The sequence below is a fragment of the Pleurodeles waltl genome, chromosome 6 (assembly GCF_031143425.1).
Source record: "Pleurodeles waltl isolate 20211129_DDA chromosome 6, aPleWal1.hap1.20221129, whole genome shotgun sequence".
In the NCBI taxonomy this organism is placed as follows: Eukaryota; Metazoa; Chordata; class Amphibia; order Caudata; family Salamandridae; genus Pleurodeles; species Pleurodeles waltl.
The window spans coordinates 1137188396-1137202229 of NC_090445.1; the positions used below are offsets into that span (position 1 = coordinate 1137188396).

Below are 13834 nucleotides of genomic sequence, written 5' to 3' on the forward strand. Positions count from 1 at the left end.
CAGACATGAGTAGAGAGATAATTTACTGGCAAAGTGGGGGCCTAAGACTATTGTATCTCTTGCAAGAGTGTCTCCCTAAAGGAGATTTTTTTTTTATGACCTGTGTCTATGAGAAGAAAACTTTGTTGGAGAGGGGCCCCACTGGATCTGTCCAGTTGGAGGATCATCAGGTTACTCTGCGTACGAGGAGCTTCTGGAAGAACACAATTTGGAGATAGAGAGATACCACTACCTGTGGAGAAGAAACCTGCAGGTTGGTAGTGGGGCTCCCTGGAGGGGTTGGAGTGCTTTACAACAGTGAATCTTCACAAAAGAGGAGACTTAGACAGCACAATCAAAGACTAGACTTCAAGAGATGTAGAGTACAGCCCGATACATTCAGTTAGAGGGTGGAGTCAGTCTTCTGGAATTGACTTTCCTTATCTAAGAGGAAAGCAAACTAGAGGATTAACTCAATATTGTGTGCTTCAACCTCAACTGTGCACTTCTAGGATCCCTCACGGACATGTACCTTGACTGAGTACAGGCATTACCTCTGTCCTTGACACTGATATTCTCAGTCGATTGGGACCTCCCTCAGTGGAGGTAGGAACCAGTCTCCATGCTCACTCGACCTTCCACACAGCAATTCCTTGGGTCGCCAGAGATTCTTTTTGCCAGGCAGCCTGATTTCTTGGTCTCTCAGAGTTATTTTTAATGTCATCTGTCAGAATTCACAGTCACTTGGAATAGGCGTGTCTGGAATGTAAACGATACACTGATGGTGTGGGCCTTTTTTCAGTTTTTATTCTGCCACATGATGGGCACTTCGCAAAAAGAGAGGGCATCTTGGGGAAGAAAAAGAAAACAACACTTTCTGATTAGAGCTGTCAAACTAAGTCATGTATTAAAGGCTTTTTTTCTAGGAAGAAAGCCCTAAACGGCTGAGCTCTGTGCTTTGGAGCCGGAAGAAAGAACTGAAGCAACAGAGAGGACACGATGGCATGCTGATGGTCTGTACGTCCATAAAGGAACCAAATCAGTTATTCCACCTTTCCATGCTGCAGAATAGATATATTGCCTTACTTTTCGCTCTTGTTCCTTTAAACGGTTATGTAGGTTTTCTTGTTACTTTGACATTTAATTACGGTTTCGATTTAAATTAGCTTGTTCTTTAATAAAGAATAGGTGCAAAAATTGGCCAGTGTAGTTTGGAGTAGGCTATCAAAAAAATACAGTTTTTATTTTTACAAACCAGCTTTTCTACAAGATATGTGCAGATGGATATTTGTAAAAAGTCTTCAGGACCAGCAAATGGACGGGACTGTTTAATGCTTACAATTTAAATGAAGCCCAGAACCACCCTCTCCCCTGCCCCACACAAAAAAAGCAGCCCCCAGTCCGAAGCAGAACCCATTATTCAGAAACAATGGTGACTGAGTTCGCGGGTGCCAGTAGTGTTAACCAGCAACTGAAACAGCAAAATCCTACTTTCCGGGTTTAGAAACAGTATCTAGCAACACAGAAGTAGGATGCATTTCACTTGATATTGACAAAAATCACGAGTACACAACTTCTTGAAAAAAATAATTATATTGACTTATTAAAAGCGCACAATGAAACAGGCAATAATGCAACTCATTAATTAATACAATTACTTATTAGAGAAGTTATTTACCACGTTGACTCAGTTCAAACAATCCATCACATCATAAGCAGAAACCTCTAAAATACGGTGTCAAAAGAGCATTAAAATTATGCTCACCTCACGGTGTGGAATTTGAATTTAAAAATGGAAATCCTTCATTAGAAACTACTTCAACATTAAAGGTTGACTCCTTAAGGAGAACTTTTCCTTATTTAACGCATGACCTAAGAAATACTTTTGTCTACAGAGTCCCATGCATACATGCACAATCCAAATTGGTTTCAAACAACCCAACAAGAGAACTTTAAATAAACAGTTTGCCATGCACATTTTTATCAGTAATCAACGGAGTACAATGCCCAAGGAAACACTGAATTTACATTTCTTCCCTCATCCTAAATTGTTAGTTTCATGCTCGAGTCGTCGAAGTAAGCTAAAAAAAATTACACATGAACCTGTCAACTACTAAGAACATACAGTTTTTAGTTCTGGCACGTGCACCAAGGATACTTCACGCTTAGTATTTCACACCAAATCAATCTAGCCAAAGAACAGTCCAGGAAAGACAGGAGGGTTTAGCTAAAGTAGTTTTTCTTAGGACCATAAGTGGGGATCAGTGGAATCTGTATTTTTTGGCTGGCTTCAAGTTCACATAGGTTTTTTTCATCTCTTCGCTCTCTGGTTTCTTCACGTCTTTGTATCTTTCACCTTTTGTGCTTACCACTTGATTTTCAATGTAGCGGATCATCTTTTTAGGAGCCTGAAAATAATAATGAACAATGGTGAGAACTTGAAGTAACTTGTTAAACGTATACCCTCCCACACACCTTAATATAATAGGAGTAAAACTAATTCAAAGACAGCTTTTTAATTCTACAGTACCTGTAATTTAAAGAAATTAGTTTATCATCAAAACCAAACATGCTTCAACTGCTTTGTAAGGAACATACTGTGAAGTAGAATATTGAAAATGTAAGTAAAATATAGTGTCCAGTGTTTGGCATTTTTTCTGCCTCTCAAAAATCGGCAAAGTGATTAACATGGCATAAATGATGAATAGGTTCAAAAGACGCGATACCGAAAGACTGACCCAACAAGCAGATTGATATTAAGGCAGGGCAAAGTGCTTGGCACCATCAGGTTCAGATTCCCACAGCAGTTCAATCCTTTGGTAATTATAATGTTTAATCTCCGACAAAGTGCGATCCAGAAAGCAATTGTCAATCATTCAGAAATATCAGCTAGGGCCAGAATGAAGAAAGTTCATGTCAGCATTTTAATTTAATTTTTCTTTAAGGATTTAGTAATCATGTTGGTGGCTTGCCATAAGAAAACGTTTTCCCTCCGGACTAACTGCTATATGAAATTATGGAAGCATGCAGTCTAAACAGCCACATTTTAAATAGGAAGAACACGCACATTTCTAGGTTAAAGCAGTTGCTGGCTCTGTATGAGTCTCAATGTCTCAGTTTCCATTCTTCTTCAGTCAAAAGTACCATTATAATCAACTATCAATGAAGTAACTAGTAAGGAGTGGTAGTGCCAAATTTGAATGTCAAAGTATAACTGGTTCTGGTAGACTTCTTTATCAAAATGTAGTATTGACCATTAAATAGAAGTCCACACAGCAATGACCAAAAGCCCATGTGGCAGCCAACAACATTGAACCACGAAGAAAACAGCATAAATAACTTGAAACCTGACTGAGTGGGATATGAAAACGTCTGGGATCAGAATCGTTCTACTCTTCTGTGGCAATCTATTTATAACCTGTGTCTTAAAGGATAGCATTAATTTTATGGGCTGCATTGTTTTAGCTTTCTCACAATAAAAGTGTACTCTTTTCAAGCAACATAGCAAATACATCAATTTGGAAATAAAAGGACAGGTTGAGGTTCCACAGAGACATCACAAAAAGCTTTGGAGGCGAGTGGTGGAAACATCTGTCAAACGTTTTATAAAATGCATAAAAACCAGAGATTTGAAAATGGATGGTTGGTCTGGCAAGCAAAGGAAAGCTGTCACATAACCTTCCAAAGCGACAACTGGATGGCCTTGTTGAGCAAATGAAAGTACAAACAAAGGACTCCAGAAAGTCCAGCCTGAAAGGAATATATATTGTGGAATCTGAACCAGGCAACAAACTTTTTCATTTTAGATGGACTTAGTCAAAGGGTGTCTTGCAGCATGGATGATGCTTAATCTCCAAGCATGAAGGTATAGTTTCTAAAGACTCAGATGCAGGACATTGTCCCTGTTGCTGAGACAGAAGTTCCTCTTGGGGTGGACGACTAATCAAGAGCCCAGTCAGAGTCAAAAAAGATGACTTGGGCCCAGTCTTTACTAATCTTCTTCAGTCTCTGAGATATCAGAGGGAGCAGTGGGAACACTTACAGAGGTTCTGTGCTTCATTCTAGTTGGAAAGCATCCATTAGCTAAAAGCTTGGAGACACTCCAGGTGTGCTAAACACCAAACACTGCACATTCAGTGTTAATTTATGGTAATTTTATAGCGCAAGTTCACTAATGGTTTTCTGGCACTTAACTCAGCCATGAACAGAAGGCAAGACTTAAAGCTAGGAGAAGATATCATAAAAAGGCTTGACTGAAAAAGCCCTGTCTTGATTTTGTTCTGAAATCGCCCAAGGTCTGATTTATGCAAATTTAATCAAGTGAAGAGTTCCAAATTGCTGTAGCCAATGCTGCAGCACCAGGCCTCCTGATCTGCTCTTCAGAAATTTTGGAACAGTAAGTCCATTGGCATAATCAGATTTTAAATTGTGGCATGGAGTGTACTTCACCCATTTATTGGTTTAAGAAAGTGGTGGTCACTCTTCTCAAGCTCTTAAAAATAGCACAACAGGTTTTGAACAGAATCCTTTGCTTCACTGGATAGTGGTGAAGAGTTATTGAAGAAGACAGGTGGCATTCAGACTTTGAGAGTTGAAATATTAATCTGGGTGCTTTGTTCTGAATGACTTGTAATCTGTGTAGTGTTTGGAAGACCCAGATAAACTAAGCTAGAAAAATAAAGCCTTGAAATAATCACCACCAATACTATCACTTTCGGGGCCTCCATCCGATGAACCAATGCAACTTTCCTAAGCATTTTCAATAAGCCCATATTTGGATACCACTGATCAACCTGTGGCTAGTTAGATTGCTGTCAATGATGACACCCTAACATTTTACTGAAGATGTTGGTTTGGACACTGTGGGCCAGTTAGATTGGTTCCATATGTTTAGTGTTATTCAAGGACAATCTCCATCTTGTCGGTATTTAATTTTAGCTGATTAGCACTCATCTAATCTGCAATTAATGGCATATTTTGAAATTCAACTCATGACGCAGAAGATCCGTCAAGAAGGAATGACAGCTGGGAATCATCAGTGTAATTATATATTTTACAGTCTCTGGAAAAAAACGCTTGAGTTAAATCATTTTCATATCTATTGAATAAAAGTGGTGATAAAGAGAAGCCCTGTGAATGGCAAATAGATCCAATAAGGGATTTTCCCATTTAAAAACAGTGTGTGCTGCTTTGGGTTGTTCTGCCAGACAAATACTGGTCTGTTCAACTAGTTTGCTCTGGCATTCAAGGACCATGTTAGTGGTTAGTAACCAAAAAATGCTCTGTTGTTCCAGCCACCTCCGGAGACGTACAGCCTTCTGGCACAAGGCCAAGACTTGTCCTTGCTTGATGAAGTAGCACAATGGTGTCAGTGAGGACATGTCCAAGCTTCCCCAAGAAGGAAGGCAGAAAGGTATTCAGGTCTAATTGATTGCCTGCAGCTACAAGAATTTGATGAGGAAGCAGCTTTCCACAAGGTACCAGAGTCCCCCTCCTTTCCAAAGCCCTGCAGTGATGCAGCTTCCTCCACTATGAGCTGTGGGTGAAGGAAAGAAATTAGTCTGCTGCAGGCCAGGTGACCATTAATGCCTTCTTCTGCAAGATCAGTATGGTAGGACTAAGAGTTGGCCCCGATACTGGCCCACTAGGACTCAAGTTATTCATGTAATCTGGCGTACAGGATATGAAGGATGCATGAGGCTGAAAGGTCAAGAAACCTCAGAGCCATCCTCCCTGAGACCCATGAGTGGTCCCGAAACACTAGGATCATACTCTGAATATCCCAGACTCGCCAAGGTGGGAGAGGGAAGGCTTTGAGTGCCCTCCTATTTAGTACCACCTTAATTAATTAAATCCTCTGTGAGGGAGTCAGTGTGAATTCAGCTCCTAGCTGGAAAACGACTACTATGTCAAACAGCTGGCCATTGTCTGGAGGTGATCCACAATGGACTGGGGCAAGCCTGCCTTCGGCAGTCAGGTGCTGAAGTATGGAGCACATGTGCTCTTGACCCATCTGGCGTGTTCTGTTTGTGCCAAAGAGGTTCTGAAATCTTCTGAAACCTCTTGGAAGATCATGCAGACCATGTCTCAGAAAACATGTGCATCTGCTCAGCAAGCACAGAAGAAAACAATCTCTTGCCAAATTATCAATCCGTTTGGAGTCCCTTTTCTTGAAATTAGTTCACACCTTCCTAGTTGAAGTCTGCAGAATGAGACTCTCAGTTGCAGGGTGTTTAGTCAAAAAATCATGAGTCACTAGGTGCAGGTTTATGTCAACTGGCTACGGGTCTAACAGGAGAGCAAGAACAGAGTGTGTTATCATGCAGACATTAATCTGTTAGTAAAGCTTTTATTCAATATCAATAATGCCTTGAAATTCATAGGTCCTACCTAAAACATGCATCTCCTAAACACGAACTGAGCATTTAGGAAATGCAATTACCACAGATTCAAATTTGGTGGTAACGTGTGCAATTTTAAAAAATGCTTTGAAAAGGCATTTTTCGAAGTACCATGTGGCCCACACATGTCCTAGGGCATGTGTGCAGTTTAAATGTGCACAATTGTTTGGGTGTCTGCATCAAATTACCTAATTTGTGAATTCCTAACAGGAATTTGCAAATTGGGAAATGCAAAAGTATTCGCACCTATGGGCCTTAAGTATGAATGGAGTCCCCATTCCCTAGTAGCGACTGTGAATTTTAAGAAATCACTATTTTCTTACATCCCATTTTGCATTTATCAAATAGCAATTTCTTAACATTCGCTATTTAAGAAATGCAAAATGGGTTTCCGATACATCTGGCCCCTGGTTTGGTGCAGAGCCACAAGGCACCACCTGTCAGAGCTCAGGAGCACTGCTGTGAAGGTTTCCAGATCCAGTCTTCCACCTGAAAAATATTTAAGTAGTGAGGAATCTGCAGTTCAAGGTATTCATCAGAATCTACCTTACTGAAGCACTGGCAGCGAGAAAGATGAAAATGGGGAAGAAAAGTAAAATACTGTAATAGGAAACTGTCCATTGAAGTTTGGGTGTAATTGAGAAGCCTTACGAAATAACTACACCTTAGCAATAAGCTTGGAGGAGAACAAGGTAGATTTGAGGTCTATGTGTATGTTGCTCTATAGCTCTAAATGGGGCACAGTTTATCCCTTTATTGCCATAGTTGTAAGCATATATTTTAATCGTTTTTTAAATAAAGAAAATATATATACAGGGAGTGCAGAATTATTAGGCAAATGAGTATTTTGACCACATCATCCTCTTTATGCATGTTGTCTTACTCCAAGCTGTATAGGCTCGAAAGCCTACTACCAATTAAGCATATTAGGTGATGTGCATCTCTGTAATGAGAAGGGGTGTGGTCTAATGACATCAACACCCTATATCAGGTGTGCATAATTATTAGGCAACTTCCTTTCCTTTGGCAAAATGGGTCAAAAGAAGGACTTGACAGGCTCAGAAAAGTCAAAAATAGTGAGATATCTTGCAGAGGGATGCAGCACTCTTAAAATTGCAAAGCTTCTGAAGCGTGATCATCGAACAATCAAGCGTTTCATTCAAAATAGTCAACAGGGTCGCAAGAAGCGTGTGGAAAAACCAAGGCGCAAAATAACTGCCCATGAACTGAGAAAAGTCAAGCGTGCAGCTGCCACGATGCCACTTGCCACCAGTTTGGCCATATTTCAGAGCTGCAACATCACTGGAGTGCCCAAAAGCACAAGGTGTGCAATACTCAGAGACATGGCCAAGGTAAGAAAGGCTGAAAGACGACCACCACTGAACAAGACACACAAGCTGAAACGTCAAGACTGGGCCAAGAAATATCTCAAGACTGATTTTTCTAAGGTTTATGGACTGATGAAATGAGAGTGAGTCTTGATGGGCCAGATGGATGGGCCCGTGGCTGGATTGGTAAAGGGCAGAGAGCTCCAGTCCGACTCAGACGCCAGCAAGGTGGAGGTGGAGTACTGGTTTGGGCTGGTATCATCAAAGATGAGCTTGTGGGGCCTTTTCGGGTTGAGGATGGAGTCAAGCTCAACTCCCAGTCCTACTGCCAGTTCCTGGAAGACACCTTCTTCAAGCAGTGGTACAGGAAGAAGTCTGCATCCTTCAAGAAAAACATGATTTTCATGCAGGACAATGCTCCATCACACGCGTCCAAGTACTCCACAGCGTGACTGGCAAGAAAGGGTATAAAAGAAGGAAATCTAATGACATGGCCTCCTTGTTCACCTGATCTGAACCCCATTGAGAACCTGTGGTCCATCATCAAATGTGAGATGTACAAGGAGGGAAAACAGTACACCTCTCTGAACAGTGTCTGGGAGGCTGTGGTTGCTGCTGCACGCAAAGTTGATGGTGAACAGATCAAAACACTGACAGAATCCATGGATGGCAGGCTTTTGAGTGTCCTTGCAAAGAAAGGTGGCTATATTGGTCACTGATTTGTTTTTGTTTTGTTTTTGAATGTCAGAAATGTATATTTGTGAATGTTGAGATGTTATATTGGTTTCACTGGTAATAATAAATAATTGAAATGGGTATATATTTGTTTTTTGTTAAGTTGCCTAATAATTATGCACACCTGATATAGGGTGTTGATGTCATTAGACCACACCCCTTCTCATTACAGAGATGCACATCACCTAATATGCTTAATTGGTAGTAGGCTTTCGAGCCTATACAGCTTGGAGTAAGACAACATGCATAAAGAGGATGATGTGGTCAAAATACTCATTTGCCTAATAATTCTGCACTCCCTGTAGTTTCATTGTCGCATTGAGAACATGCCCTATCACATATTCTGTTTTGGTACAGCTTTGCTGAATATTTCTTTTGTATAGTTTTTTTTTTTATTAAGAAACTGATTGTGCATATTTCCTTCAGTTTTGATGTGCAGAGATTGATGTTTACTTTAGGAATTTTTGGTACAACTCTCATGGATTAGGAGAAGGTAGGGTAAAGCAAGGTAGGGCCCGCTTAGTGCCTTCATTTTAAAATGCACATTTTAACTTTGCATTTAATTTCTGATTTAGACATTCTAACATGGCTTTTCATTAATGCGATATTGGACTGAGAAATCACTGTACATGCAGTTTGTTTCTTGTAAGTGTTGCCTCCATCCAGTCTATACACCCCGTCCAAGGCCAGGAACACACCACGACCGTGGAGACAGCTTCTTACTTTCAGACATGATATATAAATAGCATCAAGCCTGCACCTCTGACATAGTGTGACACAAATAGTGCTTGTATTATAAAAACTGCCTCTGCGCCACATTCTGCAGAGGACCACTTCTGCTAGGATTATCCTAAACACAGCACACCGTGCCCCAGATGCAGCCTGGTGGATTTTAACTTCTACTCTGCATAGGACAATAGCCTGCACTACAAAATACCGGCTTCTTGGTACATCCTACCTAGGTATGGGGGTTAGGCCATTCCAATTGATCCGGCAGAAGGTACTTCCACTATGTTCTTGATAGTGTAGGTTGTAAGAGATAGGAGTGTACCAACATAACAACATGACCATGGTTGAACTGTATCTTTTTCATGATTTTTGTAATGCTGGTTACCATGCATTGTCTCGTTTGCCTAATAATCAAGCATTTTATTTTTTACACACAATAATAAGACTGCTGTAATAAATGTTCTAAAAGACATTTTCACATCTTTGTGTCTCCTCTTGGGTACAAAGAGTGACAACTAAATGGTGGTCTGTTTCCATGACTTCCTTGGGAATCAGAGTAGTCCTGTTCGATGTTGCAAATACCATCTGCTACCCTGGTGTACTTAGCTGTTCAGATGGGTCACTGAGAGCTGGCTAGGAACCATGTCAACATTTCCTGATGGTATACGTGGAATGAGTCTCTAAGCTGATGTTTATGCTGACCAGATACACAGGCCTACTTGTTTCGTAGGAACTGCATAACATGGAGACACAATGTTCTAGGTCAGGTACTTATTTAATGGGCACCCTCAGCAGTTGTTACGTGTACCCAAGTTTCCCCTTTATCCTGATATGTCCATGGTATTATGAACTAATCCTCCTCAGCTGAATAGGAAACTGATATTTTAGTATGTAGGTTGTTCAAGCTTGAACCTTTAAAAGGATCACCCTACTATTATGTTCCCTCTGTGAATACTATTCTTTAAAATGGCGAACGTAGTTAATTCTGTATAACTGCAGACAGGCTGTCACAACATATTTGGTACAGCAGTACTCCCTCTTACGGGAGGGAAGATACCTTTGTGGCAGAAGCCCACAAAGCACATAAATGCAAAGTGTTTGTGATTCATGGGTCGACCTCCGTGCAATAGACCAAAATACATAAACATTTTAAACATACACTGAGGTAGCAGCACCTAATGAATACAGACCATATCACCATTTAGAAATAGCATTAACATATCAGAACACCACAACTGGTTCCAAGGCGCCCTTCCACATGCACTGCAAAACACAAGACTGGGTCCCCTCGATAATGATGGGCCGACCTGGCCCATCTTAGCTGGCTAAGCACCATACCCTAATCTGGCACCATTAAATGCTAGTGAATACCTATATACAGGTTTAGTTAGACTACATAGACGTCTGACACAGTTTGTTATGTCAACAATAACAGTCCCAGCAAGGGCTGCTCAAGCTGCCCAGCAGCAGTTAGCTGTGCCTGCAATTAGTCCTGATACTATTAATGCAATTATGGGTAAGATTCCTATCAGCCAGAAGAAATTCCATTCCGGACAGCTCAAAAAACAAATCCGCTTGAAGCAGTGTTCCCCCAGACAGGACCCCAGGATAAACATAAAATTCTCACTATCTGCCTACGACATGGTATGGTTCCCCCTACTGAAGGTATGGCACTTGGGGCACTGGCTTTGCTGCCACATATTCCATAACACATGGTACACACCATCAATAGCTGTTTTGCCAAAAGTGCTAAAACTGATTCAAAATAAATATATGGGCCTGCCCTGGACTTGGGAATAAAATTAATTGGCAACTTTGCCACAGTTTCCATCAATCATATTAAGTAATACTAAATGGGGGCAGCAGCGCTGGCAGTACAGCAACTTTCTGCACAAGATCAAGAATGCTAGTTACCAAAAATTATTGTTGACACATACATCTGTAAGTCGAGATAATTTGGGAGCCAGGCTTAATAAGCCACAGCGTAAAGGCAAATTTGACCAAGATCATTCCAAACAGGCACCAGAGTCCTCTAAAAAATAAAAAAATAAAAAAATGCTTGAACAAACAAAAAAATAAAGAAAACAAAAGCATGGTTTGGATCTCGGAAACCAGAGCCACTGAAGAGTGTTACAAATTGCATAACCTTGATACACTTAACCAGCCTGATAGGTATCAGTATACTGATACACGTCCTTGTTCCTTTCAGGACTCAGAGAAACTATCTGAGAGAGGATGGTCTGAACGCAGACACAGAGTATGCAAAAACTGAAAATTGAATCACAACGCTTATCTGACATCATCATAAATAAGCATTCGAGTGTGTCCAAATTAGAGCTATTAGCGTAGTAAATGCCTAACTGGACTTTTCTCGTCACATAAATTGAAAATAAAAAGTGAAACAGTTGACATTAGCAAGCAGATTCAAAACGCCACAGTTGCCATGAGCAAGAAGGAGAGACGTAATAGGAAAAAGATGTTTGCTCGCAGTCTAACATATAGACAAAAGTGCAATTATCCATGTCACAGGGTCGATGGCAAAGGTGGTAACAAACCTGCCCCAAGGAGGGACAAACCTAAAGCATTTACCAATGATAAAGGATTTTTTAAAGGCAAGCCCATGAACAGGTAATAGTGATGGGTGTGCGTGGGTGTGGTTAAAAGCCCACAGATACATTACAAGCCAGAGCACGTGCTTGACCTAAAAAGGAAGAAAAACTTCCACAACAAAATCCCAGATCAAAAAGAGGAAAGTGCCAGGTATTTCTGATTAATATGCCACACATACTGAGAACACATCATCTGAACAACACATGGGCATTGACATTGCTAGAGAGCGCAGCAGAGGTCACAATCGTTTGCCAGAATCTTCAAGAGTTTCTGGGTTTGAGAGCAACTAGTAAATTTGTTCAAGCTGAAATACCAGATCAGAGGGTGAGCCCACCCAACATACTTTATAAACTGGACATTCAAATTGAGGGAAACATACCATGCACTATCAGAGTGATTTTCGGAGTTAAATTAACATATCCTTATGATATTCTCCTGGCTGAGTTAGACTGGTTGCTTGAATTGGTCAGAAAAGTCCCACAAGGTGAAGACATAATACTACCCTCTTTCTTGGTTCTTGTTCCTGAGGCAGTAAAATAGGCGTAGGTCGAAGATTGGGTTCTTGCACAAGCCCTGGCACTATACTGCAATCATGTAGGTTAGGATAAAGGTTCCCTCTACCATAATAATACCTGTATGCTCTAGTCCACAAGTGCAATCACAGTATCTTATCAGACTTGAAGAAAAAGCTCCAATGAGGGAAATTCTCTCACAACTAGAATACCGGGGAGTAATTGAACCCTGTGTTTCTCCTATGAATAATCCTCTATTTCATGTCATGAATTCAGATCATTCCTATCTCATAGTCTTAGACTACAGACATTTAAGCAGTCACACATGCAATTCATAGTTCACATAGTACTGCCTTGATGAACAACAGAGTCCGTTAAAAATACAAAATGACATTGGACATTTCCAATAGTTTGTTTCTGTCAAAGTATAGTGCCTAAAAGAAGAGACCTAACAGCATCTGACACCCTAGGGTTACACTGACGCTTCTGTCGATTTCCTCAGGGGTATAACAACAGTCTTGGATGGTTTGCTTCCCGGGTAACGACAATTTTACATGAGACTGACTCAGAAGCATTGTCCTATGTTGATGACATCTATTTAATGGATAATGCTTATCTCAGTGTCGTTTTTTTAAATACAGGAGGTTCAATGAAGGCAAGAGCACGGTCACACACTTCCTAGAGAATGTGATTTTTTACAACCATCAAAAACTATTAAGAAGCTTCTGTCATTGTTAGTCTTTCTAAACTTTGGTAGAATATATAAACCAGATTATGCACAGCAGGTTAAACCGTTGTACGATTTAATTAGTCCAGATTTTTGTAGTATACATTGGACATCAGAACATACAAAAATACTTAGATCATTGCAAACTAACATGCTCGCATCCAGACGCTTACATACTTGTGTCAATACAACTAATCTAGTGATACACGTCATTGCAGGATCCACTGGCCATACATACATCACCTTCAACGAAGGGGACACAGTGCCTTTTACATATAAATCACATTTATATTCTGGAGGGAACTGTTTTTTGTTGCAGTACCCACCTCCACCCACACTTTTTGCCTGATACTTGGTGCAACTTTGACTAAAATGTACTGGGTCCCTGCCAACCAGGTCCCCAGTGCCAGTGGTCTTTCCCCCAAACCTGTACAAATTGGCAAATACTTTAGCACCCTAGTAAATAGTACCACTGGTACCTAGCGTCTGAGGTGCTAAAGAGAGTCCATAGAGGCGGCAGCTCAAATTCTGCCACCCTAAGGAACACCTCACCAAACACATGACAGGCTGCCATCGCAGGCTGCGTGTCTTGGTGCAAACCAAAATGAAAAAACATACCACACATCCTTATGTGCTATACCCCGTAACACTACATGCAATATATGCATGTCACCCCTACACCAGGCCTGACAGCCATAAGGCAGGGTGCATAATATTACATGTGAGGGCATATCTGCAAGAGCAGATATGGCCCTGCTATGTCCTTGTCAATTCTCAAACATAGTAATTGGCCACAGAAGCCGTTTTCAAATG

The 13834-nt window shown here is 40.8% G+C and overlaps 1 protein-coding gene across 3 annotated transcripts in view; it reads right to left on the bottom strand.

Annotated features, from left to right (window-relative positions):
• Window positions 1-1553: 1553 nt before the first annotated feature.
• The window catches only part of CUEDC2 (CUE domain containing 2), a 159110-nt gene continuing 146829 nt past the window's right edge, over window positions 1554-13834 (bottom strand). For all 3 annotated transcript variants that reach the window (XM_069240346.1, XM_069240344.1, XM_069240345.1), the window contains exon 9: window positions 1554-2387. In XM_069240346.1, the coding sequence (XP_069096447.1) occupies window positions 2241-2387 (147 nt within the window). In that variant the 3' untranslated portion in view covers window positions 1554-2240. The remainder of the gene's footprint in view (window positions 2388-13834) is intronic.